General features: G+C 49.7%; 2 protein-coding genes and 1 long non-coding RNA gene across 9 annotated transcripts in view; 1 reads left to right on the top strand and 2 right to left on the bottom strand.

Annotated features, from left to right (window-relative positions):
- Positions 1 to 24,713, top strand: part of SCARB1 (scavenger receptor class B member 1) — a 100,132-nt gene that overhangs the window by 3,966 nt on the left and 71,453 nt on the right. For 2 of the 7 annotated variants that reach the window (XM_049101782.1, XM_049101781.1), the window contains exon 1: positions 22,594 to 22,888. In XM_049101782.1, coding sequence (XP_048957739.1) covers positions 22,609 to 22,888 — 280 coding nt within the window. In that variant the 5' untranslated portion in view covers positions 22,594 to 22,608. Of the gene's footprint in view, positions 1 to 3,792; positions 3,955 to 7,807; positions 7,911 to 9,641; positions 9,757 to 10,038; positions 10,251 to 22,593; positions 22,889 to 24,713 lie in introns of those variants that run through there. The other 5 variants (XM_049101784.1, XM_049101783.1, XM_035706379.2 and 2 more) reach the window with 5 other exon arrangements.
- On the bottom strand, positions 1,070 to 2,324 carry LOC112676442 (transcription and mRNA export factor ENY2-like). The gene has a single exon (XM_049101785.1). It carries the CDS (start codon positions 1,436 to 1,438, stop codon positions 1,148 to 1,150), a length of 291 nt encoding a protein of 96 aa, XP_048957742.1. The 5' UTR covers positions 1,439 to 2,324; the 3' UTR covers positions 1,070 to 1,147.
- Positions 12,191 to 23,592, bottom strand: LOC112676444 (uncharacterized). Its single transcript, XR_003146537.3, has 3 exons — positions 23,291 to 23,592; positions 17,275 to 17,380; positions 12,191 to 12,806 (listed from the first exon to the last, which is right to left on the bottom strand). It is a non-coding gene; the product is annotated as an uncharacterized LOC112676444 (long non-coding RNA).

Consider the following 24,713-nt stretch of genomic DNA (forward strand, 5'->3'; position numbering starts at 1 on the left):
TATTTGTCCACATATGCATGTATATCTGAAAGACAAACTTCTCAAGGGAAGTTGCTAGGTCAAAGGACATATGCATTTTAAACACAGATGAGCTTTGCCAGACCCCCCTCCAAAGAAGTTATACAAGCTTACACTTCTGCCAACAACAACCAGCAATGCTCGGTTCCCCACATCCGAGCCAGCACGGGGCTTCTCAACTTTGATCTTTGCTGGGTGAATAATGGGATCTTAGAGCACTTTTTAATGTAAACATTATTGTAAGTTTCTCCTGACATTTTGTCAGTATTCCACTTTGCAAAATCCACTTTCAACATGAAAAACATTTCTTGAAGCCGTTTGTGTATCAGTGTGAACTTTGTCCTTTAGGAGGACGTCGGATGTTTATACTGATTGCTTCACTGAGTCATTAGGTGTTGAACTGTGTGCTAATTATTAGCTATGGTGGGTAGGGAGGGAGGAAGCAAAATTGGATTTGGGATGCCCAAAGCTATGACAAACTGTAAAGGTGCCTGGCTGTCACTTTTTATTTATTTATTTTTTAATTTTTAAAAATTTTAAAAAGATTTTATTTATTTATTTATGAGAAACACACAGAGAGAGCGAGGCAGAGACATAGGCAGAGGGAGAAGCAGGCTCCATGCAGGGAACCTGACGTGGGACTCATCATGGGTCTCCAGGATGACACCCTGGGCTGAAGGTGGTGCTAAACCACTGACACCGCTGGTGCAGCCGGGCTGCCCTGGCTGTCACTTTTTTTTTTTTTCTCATTCATGAGATATTTATTAAAATAACATATTTAGGGATCCCTGGGTGGCGCATTGGTTTGGCGCCTGCCTTTGGCCCAGGGCGCAATCCTGGAGACCCGGGATCGAATCCCACATCGGGCTCCTGGTGCTTGGAGCCTGCTTCTCCCTCTGCCTGTGTCTCTGCCTCTCTCTCTTTCTCCGTGTGACTATCATGAATAAATAAAAATTAAAAAAATAAAATAACATATTTAGGGAAAAAATTCAATATAATGTATACATCATTACTAAAAACTGTATACCATAATACAAAAAAGGATTTTATTTTGGGAAATTGATTCCTAATTTATGGCAAGTTTTACTTTCAGAAATAAAACCAGAAAACAACACAACCTAATTCAATCTTAAAGGCTGGCAGGCTGAGCAAGGAATGTTCTTATTCTTTGTAGGAGCTCCTTCTTTACACTGTCAGATACCAGGGCTCTGCCTTTTGGTGTGATTTCAGCCACCAAGTCATCAACAGTAACGTGTTCTAGTCCTTTTTCTTTAATTACCTCTTTACAGTGTGCCTTCAACTGGTCCTTCCAGCCACATTCAATTAATTTAGCTCTCAGCAACTCTTTGAGGCATTCTCTTTCTCCAGTTTCTATCAATTTTTGGTTAATCACTGCTCTCATCTGCACATCTTTGTTCATCTTGCTAACCACACTCTTCGGCTGCCCGGACCTAGACCCTCAGTAGCTCTGGCTGTCACTTTTTTTTTTTTTTAATGTGTGTTGTTTCTCATTGGAGACTTAGTTAGCAGGTACAGCCTGTTCATTTACCTGAACACGTTAAGGATTGTCACCTGGTTCTCATCCTCAGGGAGTTGACTGATCAGCTCTTGGGATCCAAGATTTATGTAGTCACAGCTACATAGGATCATCAACTTAGTGAAACTGTGTGACATTTAAAAATAATTATGTACAGGACGACTGGGTGGCTCAGTGGTTGAACATCTGCCTTTGGCTCAGGTCATGATCCCAGGGTCCTGGGATCGAGTTCCACATCAGGCTCCCCACAAGGAGCCTGCTTCTCCCTCTGCCTGTGTCTCTTATGAATACATAAATAAAACCTTAAAAAAATAAAAATCATTATGTACATGCATGTTTATATTTGCATGATTCAATAAGCAGAAACAACCCACATGTCCATCAATGGACAAACAGATGAACAAAATGTCACCTATCCATACAGTGGAATATGATATAGCCACGAAGGGGAAAGAGACTCTGACACCTGCTACGACACGGATGAATGTGGAGGACATTACGCTTGGTGAAATGTGTTGGTTACAAAAGATAGCTCCTGTAAGATTTCACTTACATGAGTTCCCCAGAGGACTCAGATCCATAGAGTCAGGAAGTGGAGTGGCAAGTGCCAGGGCTGGGGGAGGAGGATGGGGAGTTAGTGTTTCATGGGACAGAGTCTCAGTTCGGGAGGATGAGAAAAGTTCTGAAGAAGATAATGGTGGTGGTAGCTGCACACCAACGTGAATGTGTTTCATGCTGTGAACCGGACACTTCCAAATGGTTCAAGTGGTTAAAAGGAAAAGGAAATAGGTGGAGAAACAGAAGAGTCAGAGAGCATAGGCTCTCATTTGGGAAGATTTTTAAATGTTGCCTGGAAGATCAGCATACAGCTTTCCAGGGCGCGCTTGCGCATCAGGTGCGGGCAGAGGTCAGGTGGGCGCAACCCCCGCACAGAGGCCACCACCCAAAGCTTTCCTACTACGTGTTTGCTGGGCGCAGGACTGTCTGGGCTCCTAAAGTCCCCCCGCCCCCATTCCCAACAGCTTCAGCAGCCACAAGGGGGCGCGACCAGGACACTGGTCCTGGACACTCCAGAAAGGCCTGAGCAAGGACCATCTCCCTCCCGCTTCTCTTACCTCTCTCCCTCCCTCCTGGCATTCCCTCTTGGTCCTCTTTAAAAAATATTTTTTGCATATAGACTTTATTTTTAAAAAAATATTTTATTTATTTATTCGTGACAGACACAGAGAGAGAGAGAGGCAGAGACACAGGCAGAGGGAGAGGGAGAGAAGCAGGCTCCATGCAGGGAGCCCAACTTGAGACTCGATCCTGGGTCTCCAGGATCACACTCCAGGCCCAAGGCGGCACCAAACCGCTGGGCCACTGGGGCTGCCCAACATGGACCTCATTTTTTAGAGCCATTTCAGGTTTGCAGCAAAACCGAGGGAAGGATACAGGGAGTTCCCAAATATGCCTTGCCCCCCAGGCATGCACAGCCTCCCCATCCTTAGCATCTTTTACCAGGGTGGCATCTTACCCTTCTTCACACTGTGGTGACATTCACATTAAAACGCACCGTTTTAACCATTTTAGAGCGCACAATTCAGCCACGTTCCGTACACTGGCGTCATTGTGCAACTGTCACCCCTACCTAGTTCCAGAACATTTCATCACTCCAAAAGGAAACTTCGTACCAGCTACACGGTCACCCCTACAGTCCCTCCCCCAGCTCCTGCCAACGCCAATCTGTACTTTCCCATTTCTGGGGACCTACCTGTTCTAGACGGTTCCTGCACATGGAGTTACACACTGCCAGGCCTTCTGCGTCTGGCTTCTCTCACTCAGCATCGTGTCTTCCAGGTTCGTCCAGCACGTCACTGTGTGTGTCGTGCTTCGTTCTTTTTATGCCTGAATCATATTCCATCGTGTGGATGGACCGCATTCTATGTATCCATGCATATGTTGATGGACATTTGAGTTGTTTCTCCAATGGTTTAAAATGGTGAGGTTTTTTTTTTTTTTTAAGATTTTATTTATTTATGTGAGAGAGAGTGAGAGATCGGGGTGAAGGGTTGGGTACGGGCAGAGGGAAGAGGGATAAACCGACCCCCCTCCACTGCTGAGCAGAAATTCCGATGTGGGGCTCCATCCCAGGACCCTGAGATCCTGACCTGAGCTGAAGGCAGACGCTTACCTGACTGAGCCACCCAGGCGCCACTAAAATGGTGAATTTTATGTGATGTGTGATTTTGCTCTAGTGAATAGTGCCATGATGAACATGCCTGTGTAAGCCTCCGTCTGAGCATCTGCTTTCAATCCTCATGAGCATACGTCTAGGAGTGGCACTGCTGGGTTGGATGGCGACTCTGTGTTGAAGTTGATAACCACCAGACTTTCCCCACTTTTATTTTCAATCTCAGGTGAGCAAACTTCTCAATATTAAAATAATTTCAGGTTATTTCTGAAACCGCTCACTCTCCACCAAGCAGCCAAGGATTCTTTTAAAATGTACACCTGAAAAAAAATAAAATAAAATGTACACCTGATTCCTGGCTTCCTTATGCTGGCTTCCTCCCAGGGTGCACAAAAATAAAGTTCAGCTTCCTTGTGCGGCTTATAAGGTTCTGTAAGATCTGTCCCTGCTGGTCCTTCCGACCTCACTTCCCACCTTCCTCCCACAAATCTTTCAGGTCTGATGTCCATGTCATTTCTTCAGACAGACTGCTAGGGCTTCTCCCACCCACTCATCTCTTATATGTGGCCTTGATTTTGTTTCTTCACTATATCTATCAAATTGCTGTGTTATTGAACACATCAAATTAGTTCAAACCTCCCAAGGATGGCACACCCTGTTCCTCTGCTGGGAATGCTTCTCCCTGTCTTTGAGTGGCTGGCTCCATTTGTGATTCCAGGTATAGGTTAACTGTCAGAGAAGCCTCCTCTGGCCTCCCAACCTAAAATGGCCATCTGGTCACTCCTGACCCCACCACCCTGTTTTATTTCTTTACTGAACATGTTTTGCTATTTCCTTATAGGTGTTTGTTTACTGTCTGCCCCACCGCTGTGGTTGGTTTTTTGTTTTGTTTTGTTTTGTTTTTTGCCTTTTAAAGATCTGATTATTGTTATTTTTAAAAGATTTTATTTATTTATTCATGAGAGACAAACAGAGAGAGAAGCAGAGACACAGGCAGAGGGAGAAGCAGGCTCCCTGCAGGGAGCCCGATATAGGACTTGATCCCAGGACTCTGGGATCACACCCTGAGCCAAAAGCAGATGCTCAACCTCTGAGCCAACCAGGTGTCCCTACATATCTGATTATTAAGTAATCTCTACACCCAATGTGGGGCTTGAACTCACTACCCCAAGATCAAGAGTCACATGCTCTACCAACTGAGCCATCCAGGTGCCCCAATACACCATTTCTTAAAAACAAGCAGAGGTGGGGCACCTGGGTGGCTCAGTGGTTGAGTATCTGCCTTTGGCTCAGGTCATGATCCCGGGGTCCTGGGATCGAGTCACACATCGGGCTCCCTGCATGGAGCCTGCTTCTCCCTCTGCCTGAGTCTCTGCCTCTCTCTCTGTGTCTCATGAATAAATAAATAAAATCTTAAAAAAAGAAGACCAAAAAAAAAAAAAAAAACCCAAGCAGAGGCATAAAGGGCACATGTTGCATGACCCCATTTATATGAAATGTCCAGAATCAGCAAATCTAGAGAGATGGGAATTATTTATTTTTATTTATTTATGATAGTCACACACAGAGAGAGAGAGGCAGAGACATAGGCAGAGGGAGAAGCAGGCTCCATGCACCGGGAGCCCAACGTGGGATTCAATCCCGGGTCTCCAGGATCGCGCCCTGGGCCAAAGGCAGGCGCCAAACCGCTGCGCCACCCAGGGATTCCGAGAGATGGGAATTAGATTGATGGTTTCCAGGGGCTGGGGAAGGAGGTGGAACAGGCAGTAACAATGGGTTTGGGGTTTTATTTTGGGGTGATGAAAATGGTTTGGGACTGGACAGAGATGGCAGTTGCATGGCATCGTGGATGGACTCAGTGCCACTGAACTGTTCACAGTAAAAGTTACTGTTCTTTCACCTCAATAAAAAAAAAAGTCTCCCCAAAAGCCAGATACTGTATGATTCCAGTTACACAAAGTATCTAACGTAGCCAAATTCGTTGAAACAGAAAGTAGAATGGTGGTTGCCAGGAGCTGTGATGGGGAGGAAGCTAGATGGATGTTGTTTATGGGACAGAGGTTTACTTTTGCAAGATGCAGAAGTTCTGGAGACCTGTGTATCACGGCTTAAATGTACTCACCATCACTGAACTGCATACTTAAAGACAGGCAAGATGGTAAATTTTATGTTGTTTTTTTCTTATCACAATTAAAATATTTTTAAGTCTTTTCAAAAAACAAGCAGAAAGAATAAGTCATGATATCAATATTTGTTAGAGCTGGATGCTGGGGACATGGTGTTCATGTTATTATTCTCTAGACTTTTAGGAGATTCCACAATCAGGAAAAAAAATGTGAAAGTACTTCCTTGGGATACTTTTGTGGGGGAAAAACTGATCTAGAATTTTTTTAGCTTTTGTGCAAACCTTTAGACTTTATTTTTAAATATTTATTTATTTATTTATTTATTTATTTATTTATTTATTTATTCATGAGAGACACAGAGAGAGGCAGAGACATAGAAAGACAGAGAAGCAGGCTCCTCACAGGGAGCCAGATGTGGGAGTCAATACCCCGACCTGGGATCAGGACCAAGCTGAAGGCAGATGCTCAACTGATGGGCTACCCAGGCATCCCAAGCCTTTAGACTTTAACAGCAGCAGTTAGGCTTTATTTTTTTTTTAAGATTTTATTTATTTATTCATGAGAGACACAGAGAGAGAGAGAGAGAGAGAGGCAGAGACACAGGCAGAGGGAGAGGCAGGCTCCATGCAGGGAGCCCGACGTGGGACTCGATTCCGGGTCCCCAGGATCACGCCCAGGGCTGAAGGCGGCGCTAAACCGCTGGGCCACCTGGGCTGCCCAGCAGTTAGGCTTTAATTATCTTTTAAATTATATTTCTAAAAGATTATCTCTTAATTGTATTATTAGGTATTAAAAGCATACCTAATGCATACTCACACGATTAAAAGAATTCAACAGTGTTGTTTAGTTACTTACTGGTGCTTTAATAAACCATTCCAGACTTAGTGGCGGAAAACCACGTGTGAGGATTATGTCGCCCCGGCTCTGGGGGTGACGGGGCTTGGCAGCGCAGTTCTGCACAATTCTATCAGGTGCTTGGGTCAGAAATGAAATGGTTCCGGAAATCCAGAAGCTTCCTCCCTCGCAGGGCAGAGCATCATCACGTGGTCTGTGTTCCAAGAGCGATGCTGGCAAGAGCCAGGCAGACGCACCATCCCCTCTGCTACGTTGGCCGCATCATGTGCGTTAGAAGCAAGTAGAACTAGAAGGTGCAACTTCAAGGTCACATTATTAGGAGCCTGGTTGCCCCCCACCTTCTCATCCCTATCTTCCCTTGGGCTGGAGTGTGGGCAGGGTGCTGGTTGAGGCAGCTCTCCCCTGGGAGGGCAGGCAGCAGCAAGGCAGCAGCCTGCGTGCAAGGGGAAGAGAACTGATGTCCACCTTTTTGTTTGGGGTTTTGCCTTTTTTTTAATGTGATAAAAAAAAAAAACACATAACATAAAATGTACCATCTTAACCATTTATTAAGTGTGTAGGTCAGTGGTGTGAAATATATACACATTGCTGTGCTCAGGTCTCCTGGGGCAGCCCGGGTGTTTCCAATGTCTCCACATCCTTCTCATTCTTGTCATTGTTTGTTTTTTGGGTAGTAGCTATCCTAATGGGTGTGAGGATATCTCACTGATTTGCATTTCACTGATAATTAGTGATGTTGAGAATTTTCTCATATGTTTACTGGCCATTTGTATATCATATTTGGAGAAATTTCTATTCAAGCCCTTTGCTCATTTTTTTTATTGGGTTATTTGATTTTGTCATTGTTGAGTTGTAGATATTAAGCCCTTATCGGATATCTGCCTTACAAATATTTTCTTCCATTCTGTAAGTTGCCTTTTCTTTTTTTTTTTTTTTAAAGTGGACTGTGTCCTTTGAAGCATAAATCTTTAAAAAAATATATATTTTATTTATTTATTCATGAGAGACACAGAGACAGAGAGAGGCAGAGACACAGGCAGAGGGAGAAGCAGGCTTCCTGCAGGAAGCCTGACATGGGACTGGATTCCTGGTTTCCAGGATCACACCCCGGGCTGAAGGCGGCGCTAAACCACTGAGCTACCCGGGCTGCCCCACAGATATGTTTCCAAGCCACACAAGTATAAAAGGATTTTGGCAGAAGGTAAGTCTTGCTTTGCTTTGACTGCCCCCCTCTCAGAGGCAACTTCTATTACTAGGTTCTTCTTAGGCTTTCCAAAGATTTTCTTTGAGGCTTTGAGATGTACAGTTTCCATAGAAATTGTGCAGTTTGTCTTTATACAAAATGAACTGCAAAGTGAATTGTGGCTATGACAGGGCCCTGGGGACCTCATGATCCCCATTTGAGGCCCAAGGGAGTGGCAGTGGGTGATTTGGAAGGATCTTCCAGCCCTCTCGCTTTCTGGGGCACTTCTCCCACCGCCTCTCCCCCACCGACCTTTCTTCAAAGGGTTGATAGAGCTTGTATCATCTTGACTTGAAAGATGATTTCTTTTTTTTTTTAAGATTTTATTTATTTATTCATGAGACAGAGAGAGAGAGAGAGAGAGGCAGAGACACAGGCAGAAGGAGAAGCAGGCTCCATGTAGGGAGCCTGACGTGGGACTTGATTCCCAGTCTCCAGGATCAGGCCCTGGGCTGAAGGTGGTGCTAAACCGCTGAGCCACTGGGGCTGCCCATCTTTTTTCTTTTTTAAAAAGATTTTGTTTATTTATTTGAGAGAGAAGGGGGATGAGTGGGGTGAGGGGCAGAGGGAGAGGGAGAAGCAGACTTCTCGCCTGAGTGGGGAGCTGGACTCAGGGCCCCACGAGGTGAGATATGACCTGAGCCCAAGTCAGACACTGAACCGACTGAGCCACCCAGGCGTCCCCCGAAAGGTGCTCCTTAGGGGAGGAAGTGTCACCTCCCAACAGTATCTGAGTCATTGCTGTTCTGCAGGAAGATAAAAGTTCGTGTTTTGTTTTGCTTAAGTAAGAACTCAGTTCCTGTCATCAGCTCGGAGAGGGGTAAAACTCTGATTTCAGTTCTTTATTTTTCAGAAACTATAAGGGATGTGAAATGGAGATAGGAAGGAAACAAAACTGGTAGGATAGCAGCCGGTGGGGAAGACTGGTGGGGATAGTGCGGGAGAGTTTGAGTTGCCCTCCCCTTCACCTTGTTACCATGTACCCCTTCCCTTTTAGCTTTGGAGACCTTGGAGTTTCGGGGGGCATATCGCCACCCAGCTAGACATGATGTTTTCCAACAGAAATTCTTTTCCCTCAGCTGTGGAGGCCAGGTGTGGGCAGGGCAGTGCTCCCCTGGCAGCCCATCGGGAAGGAGCCCCCTCGCCCTTCCAGCTTCTGGTGGCACCTGTGTCCTTGGCTTGCCGACACATCACTCCTGTCTCTGCCTCTCTCTGCATGTGGCTGCATCCATCTGTACGTCCTCTCTTCTTACGAGGACATTTGTCATGGACTTGGGGCCCACCCTAGCACAGTTGACCTCACCTGAGCACAATCACACCTGCAAAGACCTGATTCCCAAGTAAGGTTACACCTGGAGTCCCCAGGTGGGACTTGAACATGTCTTTTTAGGGGGACATGATTCTGAAACCACTACAGATGGAAAGAAATGAAAGAATTCAAGAAATGTCAGAACAAGAGTGCAGAGTCGATGGGGACAGGACTGGAAGCAGGAGGAAGACCTCCCCGGTGAGGCTGTTACCCGCAAGACAAATCTCACAGTGTGCTCAGGTGGTGCAGGTGTCCAGGTCCTCTCGGGAAGCTTTCTGAGGATTGTGTTTCAGGAACTGGGTTCCCCTATCTCAGGGCCGGCAAGCCTGTTGCTGAAATAAACACTTTCCACCCTGACAACCTTTCTCCCTTGCCAGCAGGGCCGGACTGGGACAGAGGAGCATGAAGAGAAGTCCTTTCTCCCACGGAGCCAGCCGATTGCACTAACTCCAGTCCAGGTGGCAACATGAGAACCCACACAAAGTGCGAAATCAGGTGAGGCTGCCCCAAGGAAAGAGCAGAATGGGACACAGCCTGGGGCCTGTCTCAGACAGAGGCAGCTGGAGAAGAGGTCAGCGTGGGAGTCCCTCCCTGCCGGGCAAACGTGGGTCAAAACATTTGGCCCTCTGAAAGTTCCTTCTCCCTCTTCCCATGGCCTATCTTGAGTGAACATCAGATTGCTCTGGAAGGCATGTGAAAACACAGATCCCTAGACCTCGCCTGATTCAGCAGGTCTGGGCCACGAACCAAGAATTTGCATTTCTGTCACATTCCCAGGTAACCGGGTGCCTCTGCTCCTGGGAACGTGTGGAAAGCCACAGCCTGGGATGCGCGGCTCTCCGCCCTCGCTGCACACGCGGATCCCATTGGGAGCCAGAAACAAGAGCAAGCCCCATGCTGGACCCCAGGCCAGAGGATCTCCAAGGCGGGGGCCCAAGCTTGGCATGCCGTATAGACCTCAGGATTCTTCTGGCCAGCCAGACTTGAGGGTAACAGCCCAGTTCCTCCTGGTCCATCAGATGACAACTCAGAAAGTGTTCCCTGCCTCCCCCTAATGGGGTCAGGCCCCCTATTCATTCATTCATTCATTCATTCATTCATTCATTCATTCATTCCACTAGCCATTATGCCCCCTAGATGCTGGGGCCTGCTGTGAGAAAAGGCAAGGTCTTTGCCCTTGTACTGCTTTTATACCAGTGGAGGCGATAGATAGTAATGATCAGACTGGACATTATCAGGGTGTCATGGAAATAAAACAAGGTGATGTGATAAGGCGTGTTTCTCTAGATACAATGGCCAGGGGAGGCCTCTCTGAGGAGGTGACATTGGAGTTGGACCTCCAGAGAACTGCAGTGGAGACCAGTTTAAAGCAGTGAGCACAGCACATGCCAAGGTCCTGTGGTGGGCATAAGCTGAACACATGGGAAGATCCACAGAGGCGAGGGTGGTGCAGCTCAGGGAGTGAAGGGTGGGTAGAAGAGGGGTGGGGAGGTGGCCTGGGGCCTTGTGGGCCCCAGGGAGGGGTGTGAACTTTATGCCTGTGCAATGGGAAGCCAGTGCAGGATTTAGACAGGAAGTAACTTGATCCTGTTTGCTTTGAAAAAGGGCCACTCTGCGACTCACCAAAGCGGATTCCTTTCCCTGAGAGCATTTCTCTTAGGTGCCAGTTTAGACTCAGTGGTGTGAGAGTAATATCTTTGTCCCTAGGGATCTGGAACCTGGCTGATATACCCCCATTTCTCCCTTGCCCATGGAAATGCTCGATAAACACAGTTAACCCAACGGCCCTGCAAGTGTCCAGTGGTCCCCTTGGCCCTACCCTGTCTCTGGCCAAAAGCCGTTTTGGCTGTTGGTTGGCAGCTGTGTCCAGAGTGGCGTCAGCATCCGTCGCTTGCCAGATAATATTTTTAGATGCTGCTTCTACCTAGGTTCCAGCCACCTGCAACAGATGCCTCAGTCTGGTGGCCAGGAATAATTCCCCCTCTGGAAAGAAACAGGCAACGTTGCTGTCTAGATCTGAGTGAATTTTTAAGACAGGCAAGGGCCTTTCTGTCTCCTAGAGGATTCTTTGTACTGACATTGGCATGTTCCTGCCAGCCGTGCAGTGGCCTCTGCCTGCCCTGATACTGTGGAGCGTGTGCCCGTGCCTCGTTGAGCCCCAGGGAGGGCAGTGGGTATTGCCAAGGAGGAGTCCACAACGGGAACTGCGGTTTTCTGGGCAGGACAGGCAGTGAAACAGATGGGACCTGCAGCAAATGAGCTGTGCAGTTAGGCTGCAGCACAAAAACTTGGCTTTCCTTTCAAAAGCCAGTGTGGTGTCAGGCCCACACATGGGGAGAGGTTAAGTGGTTCTATTGAGTTAAAAAGAGGAGCCTGAAAACTCAGCCCAGATTTCAATAAACCATTGCTCTTACACTTTGGACCTTGGAACAAAAGCCGAGAGAGAGAGAGAGAGAGAGAGAGAGAGAGAGAGAGAGAGAGAGAGAGAAAGGGAGGGAAGAAGAGAGGGAAAGTGGGGAGGAGGGAGGAGTGAAATTTGGACTATGAGCCTTTTGTGCACTTCAGATACTTCCCTGAAAGCTGCCATAACCATGCCACCCTCACATTCCGCATTTCAGTTCCTTGAACACACAAAATTTGTGCTCACCGTAGGGCCTTTGTACTTACTGTGCCCTCTGCCTGGAATCCTTTCCCTGGGTCTCCACATGGTTGGCTCGTCTTCATTCAATTCTTTGCTCAAATACCATCTTCTCAGAGAAGCCCTACCCTCACTCTCTCTATCAAACCACTCTTTTTTGTTTCTTTCTCAGCATTTTGCATTATCTGAAATTGTTTTATTTGCTTATTTATGGGCTTGTTTTTGTGTCTGCCTCCACCCACCAGAATGCACGTCTAGGAGAGAATGGACCTCTCTCATGATCTCCAGTGCCCAGAACTACTGTCCTGACACATAGAAGACACTCAGTAAACATTCACAGAATGAATCAATCAATAAAGCTGTTGATTGTGGCTGCTGGCTGCTGGCCAGAGGGTTTCATATCTGTATCCATTGAGATGCTTTTGGCTGAAAGTACTAGAAAGCACAAACTCAAACAGTTTAACAATGAAGACATTTATATTTCCATATAGGGGTAAGTCCTGCAATGGGGCAGCTCTGGAGTTCTCAGCTTCAGTGCCCAAGGATGGCCATCACAGAGGACCCAGGGCCTTCCCATCCTCTTTCTCTGGCATTTTCTGCATATAGGATGCAAGATGGCTGCCTCCTACCTAGGCATCTCACCCAGATGGGATGTCATCCAGCAGAAGAGGTGCAGAAAGCATCTTCTTCTCCAGCCCCTTTGAGACCATTTTTCCTGAAGTCCTCCAGCACACCACCTCCTTGTCTTATTGGCAGAATTTGGTCACGTTTCCAGCTCCTAAGCCAATCTGAGTGAGGTGAATGGTGTTCCCAAGTCTGGCTTAGCACCATCAGCATACTTTCCTGAGGGGTGCACAGGGGTCCCCCTTTTGGAGCATCCGTAGCCGCTTGGAGGAAGGCAGGCCCTCTGTTTTCAGTAGAGAAGGGAATGGGAGAGAATGAATTTTGAGAAGGTGGCCCATTGATGTCTATTACACATGAATTTATTTTTTATTATTTTAAAAGATTATATTTATTTATTCATGAGAGAGGCAGAGACGCAGGCAAAGGGTGAGGCAGGCTCCATGCAGGGAGCCCGATGTGGGACTCGATCCCGGGACCCCAGGATCACGTCCTGGGCCCAAGGCAGGTGTAAACCACTGAGCCACCAAGGGATCCCCTCCATTCATCTGTCGATGGACACCGAGGCTCCTTCCACAGTTTGGCTATTGTGGACATTGCTGCTATAAACATCGGGGTGCAGGTGTCCCGGTGTTTCACTGCATCTGTATCTTTGGGGTAAATCCCCAGCAGTGCAACTGCTGGGTCATAGGGCAGGTCTATTTTTAACTCTTTGAGGAACCTCCACACAGTTTTCCAGAGTGGCTGCACCAGTTCACATTCCCACCAACAGTGTAAGAGGGTTACCGTTTCTCCGCATCCTCTCCAGCATTTGTGGTTTCCTGCCTTGTTAATTTTCCCCCATTCTCACTGGTGTGAGGTGGTATCTCATTGTGGTTTTGATTTGTATTTCCCTGATGGCCAGTGATGCAGAGCATTTTCTCATGTGCATGTTGGCCATGTCTATGTCTTCCTCTGAGAGATTTCTATTCATGTCTTTTGCCCATTTCGTGATTGGATTGTTTGTTTCTTGGGTGTTGAGTTTAATACGTTCTTTATACATCTTGGAAACTAGCCCTTTATCTGATACGTCATTTGCAAATATCTTCTCCCATTCTGTAGGTTGTCTTTTAGTTTTGTTGACTTTTTTTTTTTTTTTTGCTGTGCAGAAGCTTTTTATCCTGATTAAGTCCTAGTAATTCATTTTGCTTTTGTTTCCCTTGCCTTCATGGATGTATCTTGCAATAAATTACTGTGGCCAAGTACAAAAAGGGTGTTGCCTGTGTTCTCCTCTAGGATTTTGATGGATTCTTGTCTCATATTTAGATCTTTCATCCACTTTGAGTTTATCTTTGTGTCTGGTGTAAGAGAATGGTCTAGTTTCATTCTTTTGCATGGGCCATATAAATATTTTAAACTTTTTGGCCCATAGGGTCTCTGTCACAACTACTTAACTCTGCCATGAAAGCAAGCAAGCAGCCATAAATGACACGTAGTGAATGTGCTTGGCTGTATTCCAATAAAACTTTATTTGTGAAAACAGGCTGTGGCCAGATTTGGCTGGTGGAGTGTAGTTTGATAATTCCTGGTTTAGAAAACTTAAATCAATAAAGGATTTTTTCAGGGGGAATGTTTCATCCTTGATTTTTTTTTCTTTTTTTTACAGTTACTGCTGCATGGTGATAATAAGAAGCAGACTGAGTTTGAGTGGGTTTTATTATTGTTTGTATGTATGTATGTGTGTATGTATTTATTTAAAAGATTTTATTTATTTATTTATGAGAGACACACACAGAGAGAGGCAGAGACACAGGCAGAGGGAGAAGCAGGCTCCATGCAGGGAGCCTGATGTGGGACTTGATCCCAGGTCTCCAGGATCACACCCCGGGCTGAAGGCGGGGATAAACCCCTGAACCATCCGGGCTGCCCTATTATTGTTTTTAAATGACCTAGAGGCACTGCATTGTGGGGGACTGTGTTCACTGTCTCAGCCTTGGTACACCTCCGATTCTCATTTTAAGAAGAGGCCACGCAGGTCTCAGAAGGGATACTTGGGACTCGGAGGTGCCCAGGGCTCAGCAGGGATGTCTGGAAAGTACAAAGTCCCCATCGATGGCGATGACGTGTGTCCCCTTCCCGCCCCTCTGCGTCGGGGGGGGGGGGGTCCTCTCTCTGGGACAGGCCCGGTGTGAGTCAGTGCTGCTCAGGGAAGCCAGTGGGTCGCCCCACTCACACTTGGCAGCACTTCTCCCTCCAGCCCAGGACAGGCCCAGGAAGGAACAGGTCCCTCCAGAGGGGACTTGACAGTTTGGAGGCCCACAGTCCCTGGAGGGGGAGAGATACGGAGAAATACCCTCTCCTGGAGGCTGCAGAGAACTCTCCAGAGGGTCCACTGGACCTGTTTTTCCTCCCCAAGCCCTCCCCACCCATATTTTATCTGCTACCTCCCTCTCCATTTCTTGGTCAAAGACCGACTCTCGGGTCTGCTTCACTATAGCTCAGCTTCCAGCCAGGCTCCTAAGAGATTTCTCAGAGCTCTGACCACATATCCTGTACTTCCTGGGGGTTCTTCTTCTATTCTTGCACGGCTCAAACTTTTATCATTGTGTGGATATCAATCCTTTTCAAGTGTGCAGTCTGTGGCCTCAGGTGCAGTCACATTTCTGTGTAGCCATCCCTACCATCCATCCCCCCGACCGGAGTCTCTGTCCCCAGGGAGCACCAAGGCCCCAGCCCCTGGCGCCCCCTCCTAGGTCCTGTCCCTAGGGCCCTGACTCCTCTGGGTGCCTCGTAGGTGGACTCGTGGGGGAACGTGTCCTGTCGCGGCCGGCTGCTCTCACACTCAGCGCTGTGTCCTCAGATCTCGTCCACGAGATAGCAGGTGTCAGGGCCGCGGGTTCCCATGGCTGCATCACATGCCAGCATATGGACGGAGCTCACTTTGTCCGCTCACTGGTCTGTGGACACCTGAGTTGCTTCTACTTTTTGGCTGTTGTGAATCACGCGATGCACGAGGGTTCCTTCTTCTCCATGTCTTCTCCAACATTTGTTATTTTCTGGGGTTTTTTGATTGGTTTTGTTTTGTTTTTTTTCCAGTAGCCACCCTAATGGGGATGAGGTGCTGTCTCACCTTGGCTTTGGTTTGTATCTCCCTAATGGTTTGTGATGTTGTGCCTCAGCTTTTCTTTTTTAAAGATTTTACTTATTAAAAAAAAAAAAAAAAGATTTGGGCAGCCTCTGTAGCACAGCGGTTTAGAGCCGCCTGCAGCCTGGGGTATGATCCTGGAGACCAGGGATTGAGTCCCACGTCGGGCTCCCTGCATGGAGCCCGCTTCTCTCTCTGCCCCCCCCCCGCCCCGTCTCTATGAATAAATAAAAAAAAATTAAAAAAGAGATTTTATTTATTTATTTGATGGAGAGAATGAGAGAGCACGAGCAGGGGGCATGGCAGAAGCAGGTTCCCTGCTGAGTAAGGAGCCTGACGCAGGGCTCGATCCCAGGACCCTGAGATCATGAGAGACCAAGGCAGATCAGATGCTTAACTGATGGACTCAGCTAAGTCCAATCGGACTTGGACTATTGGACTGAGCCACCCAGGCTCCCTTCTTTTCTTTTCTTTTCTTTTCTTTTCTTTTCTTTTCTTTTCTTTTCTTTTCTTTTCTTTTCTTTTTTCTTTTCTTTTCTTTTCTTTCCTTTCTTTACTTTTTTCTTTCTTTCTTCCTTTCTTTCTTTTTTTATTTTTTCAGTAGGCTCCACACCTAATGTGGGGCTTTAACTCCAGACCCTGAGATCAAGAGCCGCATACTCCAGCTACTGAGCCAGCCAGGCGCCCCCTCCCTCCCTCAGCCTTTTAAAGCTTATCCTGGTCAGGATCCATCCTCATGTCTCCAGTTGGCACCGCGCTTCCAAATAGGAGCTTCTATCCTCTTATGAGCGGGCAGAAATGGAGCAGAGTTCTTAGCTCACGGCTGCTGGCTGAGTTCTCCCCACACACTTCCACCTTTGTCCTGGGAAGTGATTTTGCGTTGGAGGCTTAGCCCTTGTCAGAGAGGCAATATCTCAAGTGTTGAGAGCCAGGGGCAAAGGTAATGTTTGGTTGCCAGCTCTTAGAGAAGGAAGGTGGCTGGAGGCTCACAAGGTGTTAGATGATTCTGCAACAAGCTGAGATTTTCTCAGGGCAAGACTGAGTCTCCAGGGAGATGTCTGGGGGCTCTGAAGACCACTGATAGTTACCATGCCATAGGGGCATTTTTGCCCACTGAAGAAAAGCAGCTCCTAAGAAGTCATTTGCATCAGGAGGAGACATTGACATCTTCATTAAAATTTATCGGGGACACTTCTGCCCCAGGGTCTTTGCATGGACTGTTCCCTCTGCCTGGGAAGCTCTTCCTTAGAAATCTGTGTGGCTCATTCCTGCACTCATGCACTCACGAGAGTTGCATGCTCTACCAACTGAGCCAGCCAGGTGCCTTTGCATTTTAAAAAAAGTAAAAAAGAATCCAGTTGAATTAATTTTAATAGTGGATTTTATTTAATGCAACATATCTGAATGTTGTCATTTCAACGTGCAATCAATATAAAGATATTGAGACATTTTATATTCTTTCTTTTATATGAAGTCTTTGAGACCTGGCACGTGTATGACACAGTACCCCTCCCTTGGGAGGAGCTCCGGTGCTCAGGAGCCACGCGTGGCCAGTGTATTGGACAGTGCAGAGCTGACATGTTATAAAATTTACCAAGGATTATGTTTATCACTTATTGATCTTGCTTACCTGCTGGAATGTCATCTCTGCAAGGGCCAGGGAGCTTTGTCATGTTCACTGCTGGGTCCCTGGTACCTCACAGGGTGCCCGACTCATAGCAGGTGCTCAGTCAATGCTGGACGAATGAAAAAAAGAAGCAAATGTGAGCTCTGGCTCTGTCCTTGTCCAAACAGCAACCACGGTGGCAGATGTGGCCAAACACGACCGTCTCCTCTTCCTCAAGGGCTTTTTCTTTTCTTCCTGTCCTTTCCCTCATCTCTGCCTTCCCTCTACTCTACTACTTCCTCTTTTCCCATTCTCCACTGTTTCCTTCTCCCAACAAAGAGCGTCATTATTCATGTCCAGGCTCTGGAGGCAAGTGACTTCGGTTCTGTCCCTGCTCTGTCACTTCCCAGCTGCGACTCTTTTGAATCAAGTCATTTCTTTACATGCAGTACATCTGGTTTGGTGCCCCCGAGGGTAGTACTGAGTCTTGCTGGGCTGGGGTGGGGCAGACAGCATGTGGCTGCCTGCATAGAGTGATGATTCCATCTAATGCTGGCACCTTGCTAAGTATGTAATCAGCAGTATCTCACTTATCTCCAGGACTACCCCCGGAGGTGGGCACAGATGAAATCATCCTATTGTGCAGGGAAGGAGGCTAGAGTACAGAGAGTGGAAGCGACTTGCCAGAGGTCACCCCAGCTAATGCAGCCTGACTGCAAAGGCAGATTTTTAACCACTGAGTCTGGTAGCCATTGTTCATCAAAACATGTTAAGGACCTACTGTATGCCAGGCACTGTTCTAGGAATTGGGGACATAGTCATGGGCTAAATAGACAGATTCCTGCCTTTTTTTTTTTTTTTTCAGATTCCTGCCTTTATGGAGCTTTTCCATTCTAGAAGGAGAGCCAATGCATTATGTAGTGTGCTGGAGGTGATAAGCACCATGCAGAAAAAGTAAAGCGGGGAAGGGAGATAGGGAGTATTGTGGGGTGTGGTGTGTAATTTAAAAAGAGTGCATAGGAAGGAAGTTCTTCCTGAGATGACGTTTAAGCAAGAACTTGAAGGGAGGGAGGGGGAGCTCCATGGGGTGTTTGAGAGAAGAGTAAAGGGACTGGTAAGTGCAAAGGCCCTGAAGCAGGAGTGAGGCGACAGGTTTGAGGAACACCCAGGAGGTAAAGCAGGTGGGACAGGATGGAGAGGGGACACGAGGTCAAGGGGATGATGGCGGGCTGTGGGGAGGCTGTGGTGAGGACTTCGGCTTGTACTCTGAGCAAGGGGGGAGCTGTAGGAAAGTTGTGATTTTTTTCAATGCAACTTTACTGACAGGTAGTTCATATAGCATATAATGCACTCATTTAACGGCTACAATTCACTGGATTTTAGCCTATTCACGGGGTCGTGTAACCACAATGGGGACATTTTCATCACACCAAAGAGAAGCCTGGTACACCTTTGCTCCTGATCCTCCCCATCTCTCCCCCATCCGGCCCCAAGCCAGGCCACCACTGATCTGCTTTTGATCTTGTGGATTTGCCTTTTCTGGACGTTTCCTATAAATGGAATCATACACTATGTGATCTTTTCTTTTTTAAAAAACGTACTTATTTATTTTAGAGAAAAGGGAGGGACAGAGGGAGAGAATCTTCAAGCAGACTCCCTGCGGGGAGTCAGTGCAGAGCCTGATGCAGGGCTCCATCCCATGACCCTGAGACACACAGAGAGAGGCAGAGACACAGGCAGAGGGAGAAGCAGGTTCCCTGCGGGGAGCCCGATGCGGAACTCGATCCCGGGTCTCCAGGATCACGCCCTGAGCCGAAGGCAGATGCTCAACCACTGAGCCACCCAGGCATCCCTCAGGGTAATGTTTTCAAAGTTCATCCACATTGTGGTATGTATCTGTACTTTTTCCCTTCTGGTGCCAAATAATGCTCCATTGTGTGATAGTCCATATTTCATTCGCCTGTTGGTCAGCTGAGGGACATGTGGCTGCCTCCACTTTTTAGCTGCTGAACCTAGGGCTGTAAAGATCCTGGGTGCATTTTTGTGTGGACGTGGTTCTCATTTCTCATGTATGTACCCCAGACTGGAGCAGCTGCGTGTTATTATTATTTTTTAAATATTTTATTTATTTGTTCATGAGAGGCAGAGAGAGCGAGACATAGCAGAGGGAGAAGCAGGCTCCCTGTGGGAAGCCCAATACAGGACTCACTCTCAGGACCCCGGGATCACACCCTGAGCCAAAGGCAGATGCTTAACCACTGAGTCACTCAGGTGTCCCAGCTGTCTTATGTTAAGTCTGCGTTTGGCCTTCTGAACGATGCTTTCCACCGTGGCCGCAAATCTACAATCCCACCGGTGGCATCGAAGGGTTCTGGTGTCCCCACAGTTTTGCCAATACTCACTATCTGTCCTTAGATCGAGGGTCGGGGGGGGGGACGTCTGAGCTGAGACTGAACGTCACTGGACTTGGTTTTTACAGGGTCCCTCTGGCATCCGCGTGGAAACTATCTTACTCTGATTCATCCTTCTTTCCTTCTGCGTTTTTGTCGGCTTTCCTTATCCCCGCAAGGCCTCGCTCTCTGAAGCATGACGAAGCCCTTTCTCCGGCTTCTTAGGTGGCACCCTCGTCCCCGTGACGCCCCCCCATCGGAAGTGACTCCCTTGGGTGAGATCACGGCTGGTCACGTGTCGCAGGCAGCCTTTCATCTCCACCCATGTCTCTTGTCAGGGGACAGGCCAGGCCTGCCGCGAGGGCACTCCTGCCACGTCCTTGAGGCTCTCTTGGGTAAGCACCACGCACATTGGGACCTTGAAAAGCTTGTAATAAGTAAAAGTTACATTGGGTGAGTTGGTCAAGGCGAATGAGCTCTATGAGGGAGGATGGGTGTCAAGGAAAGGGGAGGCATCCGGCCAGGGCCGACCCCATGTTGTAGTTCATTGGTTAGTCTCAAAAACCGCAAAGTCAATGAAATAAGACAATCCCCATAGCCGATGGCCGTTGAAGACCTTGGGGGAATTCAACGAACTAAGTTCATTCTTCCTCGAAGCTACCTGATTGATCAATGCCTTAAGTGAGCTAATCAATCGGTCACTTCAAGTCTTTAGTGTGTATGTAACATGTGCTGGGCATTGTCGCAGGTGCTGGGGATACAGCCGTTAGCAAAACCAGACCAGCTTCTGGCTTAGGAGCCGGGGGAGACAAAAGAGAATAAACAAGACACGTTCAGATAAAATGGGGTGGATTTGGTGCAGTGACTGGTGGGTTGGGGTTCCCATTTTGGATACAGAATAGTGAAGGCTTCTCTGAGGAGTGGACTTTGAACTGAAGCCTAGAGGAGGAGTGAGCCGTGGGAGGGTCTGGGGGAAGAGTGTTCTAGGCACAAGGTACAGCAAATGGAAAGGTCCTGTGGCAAGAGAAAGATGGGGCTGTTCAAGGAGCAGAAAGAGAGCCCAGGAGGCTGGGAGTACAGTGAACGAGTGGAGGGTCTGGGAGGTGGGGTAGAAAGGTGGGCAGGAGCCAGGTCGTGCAGGCCTTGGGACAACACAGGGCTCAGCTGTGCTCACCCGTTGGGGAAACTGATCTAAGCACTGCCACGATGTTCCAAGGATGCAGTTAATCCTCACAACAACCCTTAGAGAAAGGCTCTTATTGTCTCCACCCCACAAGTGAGAAAACTGAGGCCAAGAGCTAGCCAAGCGGCTTGCCCCGGGACTCTGCCTCAGGAAACCCTAAAGCACCGGTTTCCTGAGACTTGTTTCCCTCTGACACCACAGCCCTGCCCTGGCACCCCGATCCAGGTCAGGGGTTAGGCCCCTCCTGCACACACCCTGGGCAAGGTCAGGTCTCCTGAGGGGAAGAGTGCCAGGCAAGGCTCTCTGGTCGGTATGCAGCGGGTACTCAATAAATACTGACTCAGGCCAGGCCGTGTTGCTTTCTTCCAGGGCTGGGTGAGAGTTTCCGAAGGCCTCCTTCTGTGCCATTAGGGACTGGCCTGCCTTAGCCAGGTGCCGAGGACACTGCCTCCCACTCCGTGTAACTCTGGGACCAGTCCCTTGTCCTTTCAGTAGTCCTGTCTCGAGAATGAGAGGCTTGGCCTCCATCGGGGCTCCAGGAACTGTCAGGTGTGGAGTGGGGGGCAGGCTGCAGGGACTAGGAGGCAGGCCAGGTGGGGGCTGCAGAGGACTGCAGGGGAGCACATGCCCACCTGTTTTATTTTCTTGGAGCACTTGCTGTCTGCAATTATCCATTGCTCATTTGCTCACTTGCTCATCATCTGTGTCCCTCTTCATTAGAAAGCAGAGACTGAGGTCTGTTCCCTAACCTCTCTGTACGATTTCCTTCTCTGTAGAATGGAGCCATTCTGTGCAAGGCACTTAGCACAGGGCTCAGCATCTGGAAGGCTCTGCATCGGTTCATTCTAAAGTGCTTATTGTGAGCCAGGATTACCTGGCGGGCAGTGTCCCAGACAGAGCCTCTGCCCCCAGCATTCTAGTTGGGGGGGATGGTCAGAATGCAAAGAACAAATGAATGTGTAACATGCCAGGTGGTGCTCAGCGATAAGGGTGAGGGGCAGACTGGGAGAGCTGGCGCTATTTTGTTCTACACAAGGTGGCAGGGGAAGGCCTTTCTGATAAGGTGGCAGAGCAGTCATGAAGGAAGGAGCCAGGCAGATATCTGGGGGAACAGAGTGTCGAGCGGGGTGGGTGGGGGGGATGGGGGTGTATCAGGCCCTGAGGCGAGGCGGGAGTCTGCAGGGCCCGCTCAGCGAGAGCCAGGCTACAAGAGTGGGTGTGAGGCTGGGGGCTTGAGGGAGGAGAGCGCGGTCGCAGAGCTGGGGGTGGGGGCTCTGCAGAGCTGGGGGTGGGGGCTCTGGTGTTTCTGGTGAATTGGGAAACTCCCACGAAGTGTGATCAATGACGCTGGCCCTGACAGAGGAAGTGGGAGAGGAGGAGGGGCGGGGGGGCGAAGGGGGGGCGAAGGGGGGGCGGGAGGGTCCGGGGAGCCGCGGGATGAGGGCGGGCAGCAGGGGAGGGGAGCAGGTGAAGGGAGCAGCAGGAGCAGGGACACGGAGGAGGGGGGGCGGAGAGGCGAGAAGGCGGGGAGGCAGGGGGAGCCCAGCGCCGCCGCCACCCCTGCACGCGGAACGCGAGGCTCTCCCGCCGCCTCCCGCGGAAACGGAAGCGAGGGCGTGGGGCCCGAGACTACCCCCGCGGGGCGTGTCCCCGGACCGTCCGATCGGCGCCCCGCCCCGGCCCCGCCCCGGCCCCGCCCCGCCGGCCCCGCCGGCCCCGCCCCCCGCCGGCGCGCGCCCGAACCCGCGAGCCCAGGGCGTCCGGGGGCGGTCCGGCGGCGCGGCGATGGCTCATAAAGCCGCCGGCCACCTGCCGGGCCGCTCCTGCGTGCGCCGCGGCCGTGGTGGTGCCCCCCCGCCCGCCTCGCCCGGGTCCCGGTCCGCGTCGCCCCAGGGCGCAGAGCCGCGCGAGCGCCGGACGGGAGCCGGGGCGCGCAGACATGGGCAGCCGCAGCCGGGCGCGCTGGGCGGCCGCGGGGCTGGGCTTCACCGGGCTGCTGTGCGCCGTGCTGGGCGCCGTCATGATCGTGGTGGTGCCCACGCTCATCAAGCAGCAGGTCCTCAAGGTGGGTGAGGGGCGCCCGCCGCGGCCCGCGGGCGGCGGGGGCTGGAGCGCGGGGCGCCGACCAGGGGGGCGAGCGGGGTCGGCGCCCCGGGGCCCCGGGAGGCCGGAGCGCCCCGCGAGGACCCTCCCCGACGCAGGCGGCGGCCGGGCGCGGCGGGGGCGGCGGGGGCACCCGGCCTCTCCAGGAGGCGCGCAGGGGCGTCGGGGAGGCCTGAAGAAGAGACCACCGGAGCCTGATCCCCGTGAGGAGCCCGGCGCCCAGGACGGGCCTGGAGTGGGGCCACAATATGGTGCTGCCCTCGCCGCTTCCTCCGGCACCCGGAGGCCGAGCCTACTAAAACTGGGGCTGCACTTTGCCTTGTTTCCTGTGAGCCCTCCATTCATGTGCTCCTGTGAAACTCACATGGGTGCCGGGGCCTCCGCAGGAGGGTGCTCGCTAGAGCGCTCTGCAGTCGGCGAATCTCCCCACGGGAAGCCCTTCTCGGAGCCCGGGCGCTCAGTGCTCCCCGGCGTGGCCTCCCTGATGCAGATTGGAAACGATAAGCCGCTTTCTCCTTAGATTCACACGGAGGCAGGCACAAGCTCAAGGCTGCATAAGCAGAAGGCTTTCCTCTGATCTCAACCTTAGGCACGATTGCCCTTTCAACCATGGAGACAAATTAGCTGGCCCCAGACCAGCAGACTCTGCCCTGGGTGTCTGGACAGCCTGCTTCAATGAGCTGGAGTTAAGGAAGGCCAGGGGCAGTGCAGAGGATCACAGCATTTCAGAGCTTTGAATTTTTTTTTTTTTATAAATTTTTATTTATTTATGATAGTCACACAGAGAGAGAGAGAGAGAGGCAGAGACACAGGCAGAGGGAGAAGCAGGCTCCATGCACCGGGAGCCCGACGTGGGATTCGATCCCGGATCTCCAGGATCGCGCCCTGGGCCAAAGGCAGGCGCCAAACCGCTGCGCCACCCAGGGATCCCCATTTCAGAGCTTTGTAGCCAGAGTCAGCACAAGCAGTGTGGGGAGGAGAAACTGAGGCTTGCCTTGCCCAGACACTGAGCTGGGTGGGATAAAGATATGGATAATGTCACTTGCTCGTCGACTTCTCTTTTCCCCTTAGCTTACTTCTTGAAGGTGGGTTTCTTAAGAATGAGACTTGTCTATATTTCATGCCTGTGCCTCCTGCCCAGTACAGTATGCCTGGGAATGAATGAATCACTGGATGAATGAACACTACAATCTGCTTTTATCTGGCTGCCCCTTCTTGGGACCTGGCCATCTTTTTTTTTTTTTTTTTTTAAATAAAGATTTTATTTATTTATTCATGACAGACACACAGAGAGAGGCAGAGACATAGGCAGAGGGAGAAGCAGGATCACGCCCTGATCCCAAGGCAGATGCTCAGCCACTGAGCCACCCAGGTGTCCCTGGGACTTGGCCATCTTTAAACATGGTGTGACGGCTGGCTTTTCTCAAGGTCTCTCGGAGTTATATTGACCACACTTTGTCCTTTTTTATTTTGTTTTTTTTGTTTTCAAGTCTTGTCCCATTCAGCCCTGTAGTCTGATTCCAAGGAGGTCCTGGCTGATGGTGACACTGAACCTTGAGTTCCTCTTCATTTTTTTTTTTTTTTTTTAATTTTGCCTCTGGGGATGGCAGGAAAAACTAGTGTAGGGTTACCTTGGAGCGTTAGAACTGCTTTTTCTCTCCCATGGTGGCCAAGGGGTTATGCTTTTCAGAAAAGCTGTGTGAGCTCCATCTCAGTGAAAGCCCACGATGTGGTTTCTGTGAGGTGTGCATCCTGGAGACACTGTCACCCAGGTGGTATAAGCATAA

The sequence above is a fragment of the Canis lupus genome, chromosome 26 (assembly GCF_003254725.2).
Source record: "Canis lupus dingo isolate Sandy chromosome 26, ASM325472v2, whole genome shotgun sequence".
Classification (NCBI taxonomy): domain Eukaryota; kingdom Metazoa; phylum Chordata; class Mammalia; order Carnivora; family Canidae; genus Canis; species Canis lupus.